The following is an 18,798-nucleotide window of genomic DNA, read 5'->3' as shown; positions in this document are numbered from 1 at the left end:
GCCTAAACCCCAACAAGAGGTACTCACTGAGGTCAACCTTAGTGACTTACCTGGGCAGAGCAAGCCGGTGTTTGTCAGTGCTATAATGGCTCCAGCAGCTAAGGCAGAATTGATAGCATTACTAAAGCAATACAGTGATGTCTTCGCTTAGACATATGATGAGATGCCTGGTCTTGACCCATCCCTCGTTACTCATCATTTGGACACTTTTCCCAATTCTAAACCAATCGAGTAGCACGCTCGAAAGTATCACCCTGATCTTGAAGCAAAGATTAAAGCAGAGGTAGTAAAGTTGCAGAGGGCCAAGTTCATTGGGCCTATACAGTACCCAACTTGGCTAGCAAATATTGTTCCTGTGCAGAAGAAGATGGTCAAATTAGGGTCTGTGTAGACTTTCGCGACCTGAATAAGGCCTGCCCGAAAGATGAGTTTCAATTGCCCTATGTTGATACACTTGTCGATTCAACTGCGGGCCATCAGATGTTCTCCTTCATGGATGGGTTCAGTGGTTATAACCAGATCAAAATGGCAGCAAAAGATGCAGAAAAGATGACTTTCAAGACACCATTGGGAAATTTTTTCTATACAGTGATGCCCATCAGTTTGAAAAACGCGGGGGTAACCTACCAACGGGCTATGACTGCAGTGTTCCACGACATGTTGCATCATGAAGTGGAAGTATATGTAGATGATCTGGTGGTCAAGTCTACTAAGGCAAACCGTTACATCTGCGACTTGGAAAAGGTTTTTCAACGCTGCGCCAATTCTGCCTCAAGATGAACCCTCTCAAGTGTGCCTTTGGAGTTACCGCTGGCAAGTTCCTTGGCTTCCTTATACACCAACGGGGGATCGAAGTAGATGAGGATAAGGTCAAGTCAATCATGGAGATGCCGCCGCCACACTCTCAAAAGGCTTTGATGAAATTCCTAGGTAAGGTGTCATACCTCAGGAGGTTTATTCCAACCCTTACTAAGATAACCTTTTCCTTTGGGACACTGCTGAAAGGGAATCACAAGTTTGAACGGTTGCAAGAACACCAATGGGCATTTGATACGGTGAAGAAAACACTTACCTCACCACTTATAATGATTGCTCCAAAGCCTAAAAAACCTCTGCTACTGTACCTGACCTCTACTCCTCGACCTATTGGAGCCATACTTGTCCAAGACATAGATGGAATTGAGAAACCAATCTATTACATCAGTCGCAAAGTCAATGGTGCCGAGTCGCGATATACTCCAATTGAAAGGCATTGTTTAGCCTTAATTTTCACAGCGCAGAAATTACGCCACTACTTCCTGGCATATCCAATCCAGGTTGTGACCCGGAGTGATCCAGTCCGCTACTTGCTAAGCAAGCCTGCTCTGACTGAGAGAATGACAAGATGTCTCATGGCTCTAGCGGAATATGATATCGCTTGTATCACTCCTAAGGCTATTAAGAGCCAAGCACTCGCAAACCTACTGGCCCAGTTACCATCTGGTGAACATGAACCTGCAGAGGTACCTTTACCAGGTGAGTTCCATGTCTCAGCAGCTGCAATGGAGACTTATTGGGACTTAAAGTTTGACAGAGTTTCCAGAGCTAAGAAAGGTGGAACTGGTGTCACACTAACTAGTCAAGAAGAAGAGAAGTTTCATCTATCATATAAGCTTGATTTTGAGTGTTCAAACAACGAGGCCGAATATGAAGCATTGATACTGGGCCGGATAACTGTCCAAAAAAAGGGCCTCCGTAAGTTGAGAATCTAGGGCAACTCCAAGTTAGTTGTCAAACAAACAATGGGTGATTTCTCCTTGAAGGAACCTTCGTTAACCCTATATCGCACTGTAGTCCAAAAGTTGCTTGCTCAGTTTGACGATGTCCAAATCCAGTATACCCCTCGAGCACATAACCGTTTTCCTAATACCTTGGCTACACTGGGAGAAAAGGTGGAGATACCAGACGGTAGTATGGCCATCGTCATCGAGAAAAGGACAACACCAGCAGTGCTAACTGAAGAACATGCAGAGCAAGATGCTGAGGGGTGGAAAGCAGATATAATCCAGCAGTTGAAAACTGGCCAAGGAGTAATTAGACCAGCAGAACCTACTCCATTTCTGCTCCTCAGAAGAGAGTTGTATTTTCGCAGTCCCAACAACTTGCTAGCAAGGTGCGTCGGTAGGCAAGAAGCAACTGACAAACTTAAGCAGATCCATGCTAAGTCTTGTGGAGATGGAGATATCAACCTGTACCGACAAATACAGCGGCAAGGATACTACTGGCCAGAGATGGAAAAGGAAAGTATCGAATTGCAGAGGCAATGTGCAAAATGTCAGTCCCATCATAAGGAAGAGGAAGCCCATTTCTTAAGTAGTGAAGAATAGAGGCAACCATATATCGACTACCTTGAGAATGGCACACTGCCTGAGAATAAAGTCGATGCAATCAGATTTAAAAGGTGAACCCTCCGCTTTTTCCTTGACCATGGCAAGCTATACCGAAGAAGCTTCGAAGGGGGACCTTTACCATGCTTATCAAAAGATGAGGCAAACGAGGTGTTAAGGGAAGCCTACAAGACAGAGCATCAAGGAGGGCAGCGGTTATATGGACATCTCATTCACCTCGGCTACTACTGGCCAACAATGGAAGAAGATGCTAAAAACTTTGTGAGGAGGTACCAGTCTTGTCAAAAGTTTGGGAATCTGATACATGTACCAGCGGTTGAATTGCACAACATCAAGACTCCTTATCCGTTCCATACTTGGGCATTTGACTTGGTAGGCCCTAGCGCAGCAATCCAAAGGATACAGATAGATACTTGCAGCAACCGAAGTTAGCACCAAGTGGGTAGAAGCTATACCAATGAGGAAGGCAAATGGGGCAGGGGTAGCCAACTTCATCAGAGAGACCATAATCTGCAGGTTTGGCATACCCAAAGTAATGTTGTCTAACAATGGAAGTTCTTTTGTAAATCTCCATGTGGGAAGACTGTTGGATGCCTACCAAATTAAGCATCATAAGTCTAGTCCGTACTATCCCCAAGGGAATGGACAAGCTGAGGCGACCAACAAAACCCTCATCCGAACATTGAGTAAGATGATGGATGAAGCAAGAGGCACATGTTCTGAGCAACTCCCCATAGCACTCTAGGCGTACAGAACGTTAAAGAGGAAGCCAACTCAGGCAACCCCATTTTCCCTAGTATATGGGTCCGAAGCTGTGTTACCAGTTGAGTTGGCAGTACCCTCAGCAAGAATGGCTATGCTAGTACACTTAGTTCCAGATAGCAAGAACAACGATGTAGAGGCAGCTGAAGAAAGAAGAGATCGGGCCTCATGAGCAATGGAAAAGTATCATCAATCCATAGCCCATGCCTACAATCAATCTATTCATCACAGAAAGTTTAAAGAAGGGGATTTAGCATAGAAAACAGTAGATGCAATCATGCGGGGGCAGCCAATTCCCAAGTTCTCACCTAGATGGGAAGGTCCCTACAAAGTTGCTGAGGTAAGCAGCAGCAGGTACTAAAAGTTGACAAGAGTAAATGATGGATTCAGAACTGGCCCTATCAACGCCAAGTATGTCAAAGAATATTTTCCTTAATTTCTTTTGCCAAGAGTTGTAAGTTTCTTTGTTAATACTTCTAAAACAAAGTGTAAAGAAAGGGTTGTACACTTAGTGAACATGTTACTCTTATATACACTTAGTGTGAGGAAAGTTTTCAATACTTAATGAAAGTTTATCCTTGTAAAAGCTTAGTCCTAATGAAATTTTACACTTGTAAAGAGCTTGCCTTATCTTTAGAAGCTATGTGAAAGCAATGTAAGGGAAGCAATGAAATGAAACTTAAGAGTATTACCAAGCATCCATACTTTTTCATTGAAGTCAAACTTCCAGAACATGATTACAGTGTTTGAAAAAGAAGTTATGACAGAGAAAAAGAGAAGAAAAGACGCACCAAATGCGATGCAACAACAAAATAAAGAAAAACGGAAGAAACCATAGCAAAGTCACAAAGTTACATCAAATCAAACCCTTCAAGAGCGAGTCCATCAGAGTTACATCTTGAGGCAATTGGGCAACCAATGCAAAGTCCTTCTCTTTGAGCCAAGCCAGGTTTTGCCGGTGCTGCGCCAGGGCATCCTCACACTCCTTAATAGTTTCCTCCAGGGACGCGATGATCGCCACATTGTCAGCGTGCTCAAGGAAGCCATCAACCTTCTGGAGCCTAGCCCTCATCCATGATAGGTCAAAACCACTCCTCTCAAAGCCGCTCAGATTGGCCTCGACACTCTCCACGAACTTGCTAGGAGTGGTCAGGATATGCTTAGTGGCAAGATCACGAATAAAGCCAGCAAGTAACTCCAGTAGTGTCGTCTGAACTATTGACCCAGGAACATTAAAGGCGGTAAAGGTATCCGGATGCAGTGTTTGGATACGAGCAAGGGTTGCAGCAGCTTCGGAGGAAACCCAGTAACTTAAGAAGGATACTTTCTGTGAGGACCGAGGAGATTTTCTCACACCACAGCCCGCTTCGATCACTAGAGGGAGGCTGACGGAGCGACCGAAGGTCTGAGGGCGGCGCACCTCCCCTGAAGATGACTGCCCCGTGGTAATGGAGTGAGTAGACGTTGGTTGATGATTGGGTGAACTAGCCTCACGAGAAAGACCAAAACTGCCTGCATCGTCGCGTTGCTTCGAGAAAAGGTCATCTATCTGATAATCTCCAACATTCAAATCCGGAACCGTAGTGGTATCTATCCCAGTATAAAAGTCACGAGACATCCCAAGGTCAGCTGGCATCTCTGGAAAATGGGCAGGGTACAAGTCTGCCAGCTGTTCAGAGGTCGCCGAAGCAACTGGATCAGAGGCCCCAGCAGCAGTAATAACAGTGTGGGCGGCTAAACTAACAGCTACCTCTGCAAGTCTGTATAAGTCCAGAGGGGTCATAACAGGGATAGTAGAAGCAGCCGCTGCACTTGCAGTCTCTCCAACAACTTGAATGTCTGGAAGTGGAGTTTGCTGAATTAGCGGGGACTTAGTACATTGAGAGGAACTACCCGATGCAGCTCCAAGGGTAGGTGGTACAACTTCCAGCTTCTCTTTCGTGCCGCGATCTTCTCTAAGGGTCTCAGGTACAAAGTCATCCCTTCCAATAGAGGAACGGCCAGAGTGCATAGAGTTAGAAGGATGCAGAGGCTCTAAACCCTCGGTGGCTATATCACTTGCTGCAACTTCTGCAGCAAGAGGAACTTGCACATTGTCTCCAGTCTCCACAATTGGCTCTGCCTCGGTCTCAGTGGTCGGATCACCTCCCACAATTGGTTCCTCTCCAACGTTTGGAAGAATTGTCCTGCGAGTCTTGAATTTTGTTACCCTAGTCGCAATGAGGAGGTTGTCATCGTTGTCTAAGTCTGAATAAATGCCAATGGCATTAGAAGAACCCCCTGGACCAAAGGGCAATATGCTCCTTGGCCCCTAAAAGAAAAAGAAGATCATGCGGTTATTATAGTAAACATGATAAGTACAAGGAGATAATACAGAAAAATGCTTGTCTAAATATACATACCTTTCGGAGCCTCTTTCTACTGGGCGATGCCGTTGGCCTTAGCCTAGAACAGGTTATGCATACTGTTGCACTCACTTCAGGGGGAGCAATCTGCAAGAGTTGAACAGACATCACCCTAAACGGGTGAGGCTCCTCCACAATGCGCGAGGACAGAAGCTTGAAGCGACAGAATATACTAGATTGTTTCCCTCGACCAGAAGGCAGGCGAAAGGAAATATCGGGCTGTGGGATAGGCTCCATTGCTGGGACGACCGGGGCATTATTGCAAAACTTGAGGAAGGAACTAAGATTGCGATCCTAGAATAGCCTATTGTCGGAAGTACAGGCATCTTCTCTTCCGAGTGAAGAAAGCTCCATGACCCCTAGGCCCTCCATAATTAGAGCAGTGTAGTCTCGGGTAAATCGTTAAAAACTCCAGTGGAAATCAATATGAGGCGGGGGAGCATATGGAACGCCCTGATCCATCCCGAATTGCATAAGAACCCTGTCCGGTCGATATACGACACTGGACATGCCTTTTTCGTTCCACACGAACAGGAATCCAGGGCGAATCATAGCGGCAATAAGGAGAGAATTAGCCTGGATGCTGTCGAGAGAAAAATCAACATGGTGGGACTCTGAAAAATAAAAGAGGACAACAGAAATGCTTGGGAGAGGCTGAATGAAAGGGCGGAAGACGCACTCCTCCATATAGTCAACATAGTCTGAAAAAGACCTGTTGGTGCCAAGGCCAGACCGCCGAGAGATGCGAGGGCGGGACTGACGCACTTGCCTCGTGACAAGCCAACCCTCTGCATCTAGGACAGGGTGGCCCTCTGCATCCAAGACTTCATCAGTAAAGAAGGGCTCGTGTTCCTTAGGGGTAGGGCCCACGACAGGAAATCTCTTATAGAAAAAGGCAGTCAGGAACTGGGTATGTACAAAGCTCCACACGTCATAGCGGCCCATGGAACGCTCCATGTCCGAATGGATAAGGTCAAGACGAAAGTATAAGTTGTCCAAAAAGAGGGGAGTCAGAGGGATTTGGTTACTGCTACAAAGCTTTACAGCCAAGGGAAATACCAGGGGATTAATACTTTCGGCAGGGTTACTAGGTAGAATGAAGAATGAGATAAAATAGCTGATGAATGCCGCCAAATACAAGTCACCTCGGTAGCCTGGACCAACTATGGACTCGCGGCTCTCCTTAGTGATGTCCCTTACGACTGGATGCAAGTCCTTAAAGAAATGCTTCAACCAAGAAAGATAGGTAATATTATCCCTTTTGGGCCTCTCCTGGAACAGTTCCCCGGTTCTAAGATCATACCAAGAACCAAACTTCCGCGCCTCCCAAAAGGCTGTCTGAACAGCAGTGACAGTGACTTGCTCTACAGGGGTTAGAGACTTTGGATCAAAGGGGAAATCTTCGCGGGTGCTGAGGTGTAAGAGGACGGCAATATTTTCCAGGGTTGGGGTTATCTCCCCGCATGCCAAGGTAAAAGTGTGGGTGTCACGACTCCAACGGGAGACAATCATATCAGTGTTGGTCTGCACCTTATGCACTGATAACTCTCTCTCGAGATTAAAATGGCATTGAAAAGGCGAACATCACGTAGACCCTGCTCGAAGCTGCCATCCGCCATGACGTCATCGACCCAAAGGGACCAATCAGCTGTAGGGCCCGAATAAATACAATAGTAGATGTAAGAATGTGGGAAGTCGCCATGCTCCATACGAAACCGCAGCAATGAAACCGGGTTTACCATGTCTGCGTCTTCCAAGGCGGCCTCTCCAAAAGGAAGCAAAGGCTTCTCTAGAGAAGGGGTGTCAGGAATAAAAGAATCAACCCCCTTCCAGAAGGGGTCGTCCAACCTTCCGAAATAAGGGACCCGCCTCCACTCAATAGGGGGTGGGGCAGCCTTGTCAGCAAGAAACCTCGTGCTAGCCATGAAAATGAGTAAAGAAAGTCAAAAAGCTTTGGAAAGAGGGGACAAGGGAGAGAAGAAGACAAAGGAGACAGAAAGGTGTTTTTGGAAGAAGTGGGGGACCGGTGGACGCAAGGAGCATTATTTATAAAGAAAATCAGAAAAGGGTGCTAGCATACTACCCTAGGTCCATTATGACTTAGCAGTCAAAAGGGTACCTTTTCAGAACTGACGCAACTTTTGACCCAACCGACGCAACACTTGGGCTGCCCGCTAACGTCATGCCTGTGCGGGAAATAGGGAGTGTGTCTCCCACGCGCGTAGAGGGCAAAATGTAGAGGGTTATAAATTGAACCCCAAACTAAGTATGGACTCAAGCACAAAGATCGCCCTGAGAAGGCGACTAGGGATAAGAAAGGAGTGTGGGCCAAAGCCCAAGGGAAGTGGGCCAACAAGTGGGCCGAGGCAAGTCCGACCCACCAAGGCTCCAGATGGACTTAGCGAGGAAAAATGCCCAAGTCAAGTTGCAGAGGCAACACCTGCAGCGGTGAAGTTGCATAGGGGACATGTGCAGCGGCAAAGTTGCTGAGGCACTTTGTCTCAGCGCCGCCATTCCTATTAACTTCTGTTTTGCCGCCATTGAAAGTTGCCGAGAGAACATGTGCAGCGGCAGAGTTGCTGAGGCACTTTGTCTCAACGTCGCCAGTCCAAGTATCTTCGGTGCCGCCGCCATTCCAAGTAATGTCGGTGTCACGATCATCTGGAGTTGCCGAAGGAAAGAGAAGACCGAGGCAACTAAGTTGCCGAGGCAATACTTGCAGTGCCCAAATTGCGGAGGCATTCTGTCGGTGCCGCTATCTCTAATATCTTCGGTCATGCCGTCTGAACTTGTCACAGGAAACGACTACCGCAGCAACTAAGTTGCAGAAGAAATACCCTGCCAAGGTGATAGTAGCCTTTGAGAGAGGTTTTTCTCTGCAAGTAGAGGCTAATGCTTGGCGCCGATAGCAGGTGCCAAGGCATTACTAGCCTAGGGCTGATAGTAGGCCCCATAGTTTATTAATTTGGCATTGATAGCAGGCCCCAAGACTTAATGATTGGAGCTGATAGTAGGCCCAGAAATACCAGTTTACCGCGGCAACTCCGCGAAGATGGGAGCAGGGTAGCTCGAACATAAAGGACTCCCTTTCCATTATCCAGGTCATGGATCTGCCTTAGTCGCACAGGCAGGACTAAGGAAGCCCCATTGGGCTTGGTATAAAGGCACAGCATGGCTGATAGTAGGCTTGGCTATGGCCTTCGTCTTGAGAAGCTGGGGGAATTTGTGGTTAGGTGGCTAAGGGTGGAGGTTTCGTTGAGGTGAGCACGAACATAGTCGATAGTAGACTAATGGAATCCTGAGAATGCATGTACTGGCCAAGTAGAACTGAGAAGGCAAGTGCAACGACGAGGTTCACCCGCTGCAAATGCACTTGTTGAGGTTTAAGCTGAGAAGGCAAGTGCAGAGGCAAGCACTCTCGCTGCAACTGCACTTGTTGAGGCTCAAAAGAGAGTTGCAGTGCTAAACACTCCAGTCACAACTACACTTGCCGAGGCTCAGAAAAGGTAGTTGCGTAGGCAAATAGATAGTACACAGTACATGCAGAGGGACACGTGGCATCTTCAGCCTTGTGGCTCAAGACAGAATATTTCATGTGATCCTCTAGGACACATGTCTTTTCTTTATTTGGCCACTTGGTGTCTTCTTGGCATCAAGGAAAAGCCTATAAATAAGACCCATTTCCCAAGGTTCAGAGGAGGAATTTTGGAGATTTGGAAGAGATACTGCCCAATTTGGTACTGCCATACACTTCTTCTTGAGCCACTTGCTTCACCCTCACCCAGCTACACACTCTCCAATTCCTAAATAGTTGTTGTTGTTCATTCTCAAGTCACTTCCATCATCAGTAAACCATTAGCATAGTTTTACCTCTCTAATTACTCCTTTAATCTTAAACCCCCCTACACCTATTTTGTTATTTTGTGATTATTTTAATCTAAGATTAGAACGCGAAACGAAGACTTAAGTAGTTGAGAGAATAATAAGCGGGTAGTAGTTGTAGGGTAAATTTGATATAAAAAATTAGTGTTACACTGGCTTCTTCACACTAATAGTATAATATAATAATCATATTATAATAACTAGCTGTAACCCGTGCGATGCACAGAAAAATAGACTATATATATTTTGTGTGTCACTTGATAACATAAATAACTTGTATCAAACTAAACAAAACATTAAAAGAGAGAAATTCTATAAGCTCAGAAAAGTTACTATAAATTTACTTGGACTTTTAAATCAGTGGTGTATATTATTATTGTGGGATCAAATTATGAATAAATATCAACTTTTAATTATAATTTATAAGTAGTTTTTAAAAAAATTTAATCTAAGTTTGTTGCCTTGCTTATAAAAGAACTTCTCAAACAAATCATTAATTGATTATATTAGCAACTCTCTATCTTTGATTTCCTCTATCAATGACACACTCATATCATATCAAAGTATAAATCATTCTCCATAGTTTGAATAATACTTGCATAGTTCCTACGTCATTTTAAAAAAATTAATCAAGATAAGAATGTCATAGTATTATAAAAATTATATAAGAGAATAGTTTTAATCCATTTTATTTATAAAAAAATGATAAAAAATTATCTGAATTGTACTTGAAAAAATATAACAAATGATAGCTTTAATCATTATATACCCAAAAAAAAATTATATCGGTTACTCAACGAAAAAATGGTCAAATACAAATAGAGTCATGAACATTGAATTAAATCATATGGGCTTTAAATTGCTAGTATAATCTAGCAAATCAACTAATAATAACATAGAGATATTGACAAATATGTAGTACTTCCCTATCATCTTTGTATTATATTCATTAATTTCATATATTATATGAAAGTTTTATTCGTCTCGATCCTTTAATAAAATAAGGATCAAGAAAACAAATTTGATAAGAAATTGATTCTAAACTTAATTATTGAAAAAACAAAAATTTCAAAGAGAGAATTTAGAGATGGGATTGAAGAAATAGTATAACGAATGACACCCTTATAAAAAAATTTAAAAAAAAAACATAACAATGATCTAATGCAAATTATTCTTAATAACTAATAGAAAGAATCTCAAATTATTACCTTTTATAAATATAGTGAAAAAAATTAATTTTGTGAGATTTTTGTGCTGTCTTCTCCCATGTAGCCTTTATTATTTCATTATTAATACTATTCTCATTCAGAGCGATAATTTTTTTTTTTATAATCTTTATCATTTGGTAGATAATAACGAATAATAAAAATTATCAAGAGAAGGTTAAGAATTTAATAGGAGATAAGAAGTTATAGATAAGAGCATTTCATAAGATAAAAAATTTAAAATAAAAAAAGATAATATGTGATAGGAGAAAAAAAAAAGAGTAAATCAAAATAAAGATTTAGATATATATGTTTTTGATAGATATATAGATTAACAAATCATATCTTTATCTAAATTTTATTATTTAAATTTTTTGAAAATCAATTATTTAATCTTTATCTTTATCTGTAGGCCACGAAATTAATCTTTATAAATTATTTATTAATTTTTATATGTTTATTTATCTATAAGTCATGAAATTATTTTTTTTAAATAATTTTTAAAATTTTTATCTTTATCTATAGGTCATGAAATAAATTTTTATAAATTATTTATGAATTTTTAATTAAAGTACGAAATGAGGGGGGGAAGAGAGTAATTTTGTTTTTAAAAAAAAAAATCAATTATTTAATCTTTATCTTTATTTATAGGCCATGAAATTAATTTTTATAAGTTATTTATCAACTTTTATTTGTTTATTTATGGAAAGAAATTTTAAATTATCTATAAGTTATGAAATTAATTTTTTTAAATTAATTGTTTATTTTTTATCTTTATCTGTAGATCATAAAATTAATTTTCAATTTTTATATGTTTATCTATATGGAAGAATTTTGAAATTCAAATCTTTATCCATAAGTAATGAAATTAATTTTAATTTTAATTAATCAAACAAATAAAAAATGAAAAAAAATAGAAAACATGAAAAGAAATCAAATAAGGTTGCCACGTAGAAAAGAGAGTATTTTAAAATTATAAAAATTTAAAAATAAATATTTAAAAGTTTTTGATAAAATAATTACATTTGATTATATATATATATATATATATATATATATATAGTATAGATAGGTATGGATGTACTTAGGCAGCCACAAGTAACAAATATGAATTAAACAATGCCCACCATGACTTTTGTTCTAGGGGTTCGGACTATCGAAATGACAAAATAATTTGTCATAATCTATCTATGAGATAATATTTTGTCTGAAGGATGCGTTACGTTATTGAAATGATGTGATGTATCTTTGGATGTTTTTAGTTAATAATTGATATGTGATTAAAATAAGATTTAAAAATTACTTTTTATTCGGTCAAATATGTTGAAATGATGTGATGTATCTTCCCTTCTTCTTTTGGACAAAAGACGCCTTATTTATGTCTCGTTTGATGAATTAAATTACTTATTTTTAGGAATCTTCAAATATATTATCTATTAAAAAAATTAAATCGATATAATAATTGTAATATTTTTATTTTATTATATTTGTTTTGAAAAATATGAATTATTTATTAAAAAAAGACACCTATTTGAAAATTAACTATTTTAGTTGATTATTTAATTTTTTTACGAAAAGATATGTAAAAAATTAAAAGAAATAATACGACAATTTATAATGACTTTGTGATTTTTTTGCCTATTTTCTCTCATTCCCAAACAAATTTAGATATATTTGGGTAAATTACCAATATGTCCTAATAGTTTGACTTAATTCCTATCAAAATCTATTGAAAATATGTCCCAATTAAATCGTCGCCAAAAATAAGTTTTTGTGACAATTTTTTGCATGTTGCTAAAAATTAAAAATTAGTGACTTTTTTGGTTACGATATTTAAAAATTGTAGCTAAAACTTATAATTAGTGATATTTTTCTGTGACGAATTTTTTAAAAGTTAAAAATTAGTGATATTTTTTTTGACAATTTTTTAAACTGTCTCTAAAATTTATACTGACATTTTTTGTGACAAAATTTACAAACTATAGCTGAAAATTAACAATTAATTACTTTTTTAATAATAACAAATTGACATATTCTAATTTGACATGAAAGTCTCCACTTGATATGTCAAAATTATTATTATATTACTTTTAAAATTTAAACTCTTTGTTTGAGGACCAAAAAAAGGCCAATATATATATATATATATATATATATTAAGGGGTTTTCATGTCAAAATTAACATGAAATGATGATGCAAAAAATCACATCCACTTTTGAGATACCAAATAAAATTAGGATAAATGTTTGGGACCCTCTTTGGAGATGACCCCTACAATCCTAAATTGATCTTGGCCCTCCATGTATGTGTGGGACCCACTCATATATGTGCGGGGTCTACATCATGAGTGGTTCAGATTTGTGGGGTCTTGTGGGCGGGGTCTCAACCATCACTCTAAAATTAATATGAAAATATGTAAATATCCATCCATCTATCTATTTATACCATTATTAAGTCAAAGTCTAAGTTAGCTTGGTGAAACCTTCTTCCCTGATATACTAAGGATTCCAAACAAATTATTAAATTTTTTATCAAACCTCTCACATAAGTGTGGGACCTACACAAATCACATGGGTATTGGTCCTACACTCATGCGAGATGTTTGGTAGAAAATTTGGTAATTTGTTTGAGATGCATAATATTTTTTTTTTCTCCTCATGCCACATGACAACTATATATATATATTAAAATAAAAAAATTATTATACACAACGTAAACAAATTTTGAGCCCAAAATCTTGAATAATATATTTATTACTTGAATAATATACATATTATAATATTAAATTTATTATTATTAATTATTTAAATTATACAGATATCACGTATGCTGCAGATAATAATTATTAAAATGCTACATTAAATTTAAAGTACCGAGTAAATTACTCTTGCCAACTTCCAGGTACAAATTATTGGTACTTGAAGTCACCCCACTGATACTTGTCCCCATGGACACAACTTCACAATTGCGTAACAATAATTAGTCATACCATTAAAAAAAGAATTACTAATATTATTAATATATGGAGAATGTCAAAAAAATAAAAAAAATAAAAACAAACAAACAAAACAAGACATAAGCATAGACAGTGGATGGGACCTACTACTATATCATTAATGGTGCTATTAGAACACTACTTCTAATGGTCTCAACCATTTTTTATTGGGTAATGTATTTCATTCACGTCGTCTCTGCTCATGATGGCTGGTAGAATTATTAGAGTTTAAATGTTGATAATTAAAAAATAAAAATAATTTTTTTAATTTGTAGATAATTAATTTTAAATTTTTTTTAATAAACTATAAATAAAAGTTACACTAATATCCAAATTAAAATATGTTATAATCATTTTTATTTTAAGTTGTAAGGGTATCTTCACTGGTATATCAATTTTTTTTTTTTTATCAAATTTTAGAAAAAAAAAAATTTGATATCAAGTACTCCAACGGGAGGTTTTGCTGTTTCATCAAATCACTGGTCGACAGAGTGGACGACCGGCCAATGTAATTTTTTCACAGATTTTTACCTTGAGGTGGTCATCTAGGGAGACATTTGAGGGACATCCGATGGTGAAAATCCAATGGCAATGAACAATGATTTGATGAAAGGCACATTGGTTCTCAGTTTGATAAAAGAAAAATGAAATCTTGAATTTGATACATATTGGACGAAACCGTTGGAGTAGGAAAAGAAACTATTTTTCATCAAATTTAAATTTGATGACAATTTTGAGTAATCATTGGAGATAATCTAACAACACAACCTTTAGAAGTTGACTTAGGGTTATTTTGAAAAGTAGGTTAAAAATTAGTTTTTTAACTTTTTTTAGTTTTTTTTTTTTAAATGCGTAAAAAAAAAAGGTGATGTGATTTAAAAGGGATTTAAAGCCCAAAAAACTACTTTTAACTTCTTGCCAAAAGAGGCCTTAGTGGTATAGATTTAGGATCTAAGGGCTCATTTGTTTGGCTAACTCAGAGGGTAGACTGGAGTATAAATGAGGTGGAATCTACGTATAACTTGTTTGGTTGATTTATGTTAGAAATCATATGTTGGAACATGTGATATACCATGTAGTACACATGGTATGACCTAACCTTAAAGGCCACATGGTACACATAGTCTATCCACACATGTTCTAACCATAAGGGACGCATGGTCTTGAAAACCATGAGGGATACATGGGGTGGCCTACCCATGAGATATACATAGTTTATCATTTGTGCCTATATAAGGCCTTATGTTCAACATTGTGTAAGCACACCAAAAACAATTATTTCTCTCTCTATACATCTATCTTGAGGCTACCATCTTGAAAGCCTAGAAATTTGGAGTGTAGATAAATATTGAGAAACTCTAGTAACTTCTCAATTGACGGGGGGTTTTCCACGCGAGGCTCGTAATTTAAGCATTCTATCCAAACCATTTCTACATCAGGTAATATGATTTCCTGTATATTTTTTCCTCATTGGTATCAGAGCTATATTGCTTACTTTCGCCTCATATGATTTGCATGCCATTGATTTGTTTTATTCATGTTTAATTCAATGTTTATCATGGCATGTTGAGAAGAGTTTTTGGAAAACTCCATAAGAGCAGATTTTTTATCTCAAAAAATCAGTATAAAAAATTTAGTTTTATGTAACTGAAATTTTCATATTTTGAAATCACTTCATGGGGTTTCCATCTATATAAAATGGGCTTTAATCAGAATTATATCGAAAAAGTTATGATTTTTCAAAGATTTTTTGTCCAAATCGTTGTTTTTGGAAGAAATTTTGGAAAGTTATTTTTTCATGTCATATTAATTATTGACTCCTTTTAATATTGTAATTTTTTTTATTATCCCTCTTCAATCACTACTTTGCTTAAAGCAAAGAAAAGTTGAGGGGATATTTTATCTCATGAGACCTTATGTTAATACCTCTTAAGATCTGTCAAAAAGATAGTTCTACTATCTAAGATGGTTGGAGTTAGAAGGGATGCTGTATTGACTCCTCTAACCTTCTTAGAATCTTACTTGGTTATTGACCAAAAGGACTTTGTAGTGACGTTACCTTGATTTCAATTTTTTTAGTGTAGAATTTGGGATATCACATATTATGCATGGTTTCATGTTGCGGATTTAAGAGATGGTTTTGCCTCTTATATAATTTTATTCAAAAATTAATTGGGTGCTATATTTTAGCCCATATAAAGGGAGATGATTATGAGCTTAGCGAAATTTTCAATTTCTCTATGTAAGTGGAAATATTGCATGCCAATTGTGTTTTTGGAAATAAAATTTAAAATTAAAAAATGTGTACTAATGTCAAACCCTGTGCAATACCATCAGTGAAATGGCCTCTAAGAATGTTGTAGCTGGCCTCACCAAATGAGAAAAAATGAATGGGTCCAATTATGATACATGGCACCAAAAAATTCAGTACTTGCTTAATGAACAAGAAGTCTTACACACTTTGACTACCCTTATGATCTGTCCTAAGGAATGGACCACTGCCGAAAATCACCGTGACATGAAAAACTATGAGAAATGGGTCAGGAGAGACCAGTGCGCTATACTATGCTTAGCAGCATGCACAATGATCTCATTGGGGAGTTTGAGGTAGGCCCCACTACTCCTGATATGTGAAATCAATTGAAAATTACCTATGAGACCACATCTGCAACTAGGTTACGTGCTCTAATTTTGAAATTTGAGCAATATGCTATGGATCCAAAACACTCAATGGTTGAGCATCTTAGAGCTATGTCAGCCATAATACGTGATTTGAAGGCTAATGGTAATTTTCTTACTGATGAGTAACAGGTTACAACTATGATATGTTCTTTGCCCGATTCATGGAGGCAAATGAAACTTATGCTTGCACACAATGAGAATACCAAGAATTTTGCTGATATTTCCCGTCACCTTGAGCTTGAAGCGGAGTGCCTGTGGTCGTACCGCAGCATTGTCCTTGTCACTCAAGATGGGCAATGTAAGGCATTCAAGCCTAAGTATAATAAACAAGAAAGACATGGTGGTGCAGCTAGTAACCTTGGTGCTAAGGAAGGTAATGTAATGAAGCATTGTCGAGGCAAGCGCCCTAGAAACAAAGATTAAACTAAAGTCAATTGCTATAACTGTGGGAAGTTAGATCATTTTGCTCGAGAATGCCCTGATGCAAAGAAAACTCAGGAGCCACCCGCTATATAACTAGAGAAAGAGTTGGGTTTATGGATTACAAAAAGATACCTGTTGGCAAGCAATACATTACCTTGGGTAATGAAACTCGTGAGGATGTCCTTGGAGTTGGTTCTTATCAGCTCAAGATGTGTTTCGGGCATCTTACTCCTCCATGACGTGCTTTATGCGCCTGGTATCCAATGTAATCTTTTATCAGTTATTGTTTTGTTAGGATTTGGTTTTAGTTTTCATTTTGATGGCGATCAGTTGGGTTTATATGTAAATAAAGTCTTGTATGGATATGGTTTTCTTTCCAATGGCCTATAGGAAGACTTTTGGAAAGGCACTTAGGGCTTTATATCCTCTAGAGTTAGTTCACTCTGACATTAGCGCACCTATGAATGTAAAGGCACACCATGGCGCTTCTTATTTCCTTACATTTATTGATGAGCACTCACGATTTAATTATGTCTATTTGATCTCATATCGCTTTGAGGCATTGGATTGTTTCAAGTGCGTTGTTGCACTAGTTGAGAATCAAACAGACAAGAAATTGAAAATCCTTCGAATAGATCCAGGGCATGAGTATTTATCACATCAGTTTCAAGGACTATGTGAGGAAAAGAGGATATGTAGGCAATTAAAGATTCCAAGGATTCCACAACAAAATGGTGTAGTAGAGAGATGGAATCGCACTTTACTTGATATCGTTAAATCGATGATGGCGCAAGCCAACCTCCTTAGTGGTGGAATGACTGAAAATGAGTTGCGAGATGTCAATTTCATTGAGAATGAATTTTCTAGTATTGGTGCAGTAAATAAAGATCTTGCATTATGAGCTGCAAGATTTTGAGGAAATCACACCATCTTTTGGTAAGAGTGAAGAATTAGAGACTTATCATGAAATTGCCAAAGATAGTGGGAGTGATTTACCTCCTAGTGAGAGAGTTCTATCAGAAAATGACTCACTAGGATCCCAGTTACGTAGAAGTGAACGTGGAAGCATTCATCATCGTTGTTATAGGATTGATGGGGAATGTTTCATGTGTACTTCATTGGATCTTGATGAGCCTGCTTCCTATGAGGAAGCATTAGTTTCACCTCATGCTAATGAGTGGACGATTGCTATAAAGGATTAAATGAGTTTTATGGCTTAGAACCAAGTTTGGGAGTTGGTTAACCTTCTACCTGGGCGCAAGACCATTAGTAACAAATGGGTCTTAAAATTAAGCTCAAGGCTAATGAGACAATCGATAAGTATAACGCCCATCTTATGGCGAAAGGCCATAACCAAAGAGAGGGTATAGATTATGATGAAACATTCTCCCCGGTGGTGAGATTTGCCTCTATTCGCCTAATTGTAACTATTGTCGCACATTTGGATTTGGAACTTTTCCAAATGGATGTTAAGACTGCATTCTCAATGGAGAACTAGATGAAGAGATCTATATGGATCAACCAGTAGGCCTTGAGGTCAATAAATAAGAGTGCAAAGTATGCCGCCTCAAACATTTCATTTATGGTTTAAAGTAATCATCTAGACAATGGTACTTTAGATTCCATAAAGCCATTGTTTTAACTGGGTTTGAGATGATGGAGGAAAACCATTGTGTGTATGTCAAACGATCAGGAAAGAGTTTCATTATTCTATCATTGTATGTTGATGACATTTTATTAGTTAGAAATGACATGGAGATGATTGACGCCACTCAAGAATGGTTGTCCTCTACTTTTGAAATGAAGGACATGGAAGATGCAAATTATGTGCTTAGAGTTAAGATCCTTAGAGATCTCTCTAAGAGGCTTCATGGTTTGTCTCAAGAGACTTATATTAAGACGATCTTGGAACAATTTCGTATGCACTATTCCAAACCCATTGACACTCCAATTAAGAAGGGACGTAATCTGAGCTTTGACTCTTGCCCTAAGACAAATGAAGAAAAGAAACAAATGGCAAAAATTCCATATGGGAGTGCAGTTGGCAATCTGATGT

At 38.3% G+C, this 18,798-nt stretch overlaps 3 protein-coding genes across 3 annotated transcripts; 2 read left to right on the top strand and 1 right to left on the bottom strand.

Annotated features, from left to right (window-relative positions):
• Positions 1-1,781: 1,781 nt before the first annotated feature.
• Positions 1,782-2,366, top strand: LOC145807091 (uncharacterized). The gene has a single exon (XM_082905018.1). The coding sequence runs from the start codon at positions 1,782-1,784 to the stop codon at positions 2,364-2,366; it is 585 nt and encodes a 194-aa protein (XP_082761144.1).
• Positions 2,367-5,956: 3,590 nt separating this feature from the next.
• On the bottom strand, positions 5,957-7,066 carry LOC145807090 (uncharacterized). The gene has a single exon (XM_082905017.1). It carries the CDS (start codon positions 7,064-7,066, stop codon positions 5,957-5,959), a length of 1,110 nt encoding a protein of 369 aa, XP_082761143.1.
• A 10,040-nt stretch (positions 7,067-17,106) lies between these two features.
• LOC114318250 (uncharacterized) lies at positions 17,107-17,944 on the top strand. The gene is made up of 2 exons (XM_028265095.2): positions 17,107-17,608; positions 17,652-17,944. Exons 1-2 carry the CDS (start codon positions 17,107-17,109, stop codon positions 17,942-17,944), a joined length of 795 nt encoding a protein of 264 aa, XP_028120896.2.
• Positions 17,945-18,798: the final 854 nt, after the last annotated feature.

This window comes from Camellia sinensis, chromosome 14 (genome assembly GCF_055761805.1).
Source record: "Camellia sinensis isolate YWXY chromosome 14, ASM5576180v1, whole genome shotgun sequence".
NCBI classification, from domain to species: domain Eukaryota; kingdom Viridiplantae; phylum Streptophyta; class Magnoliopsida; order Ericales; family Theaceae; genus Camellia; species Camellia sinensis.
The sequence above is the reverse complement of the archived record's forward strand: the minus strand, read 5'-3'. Positions and strand labels throughout refer to the sequence as shown.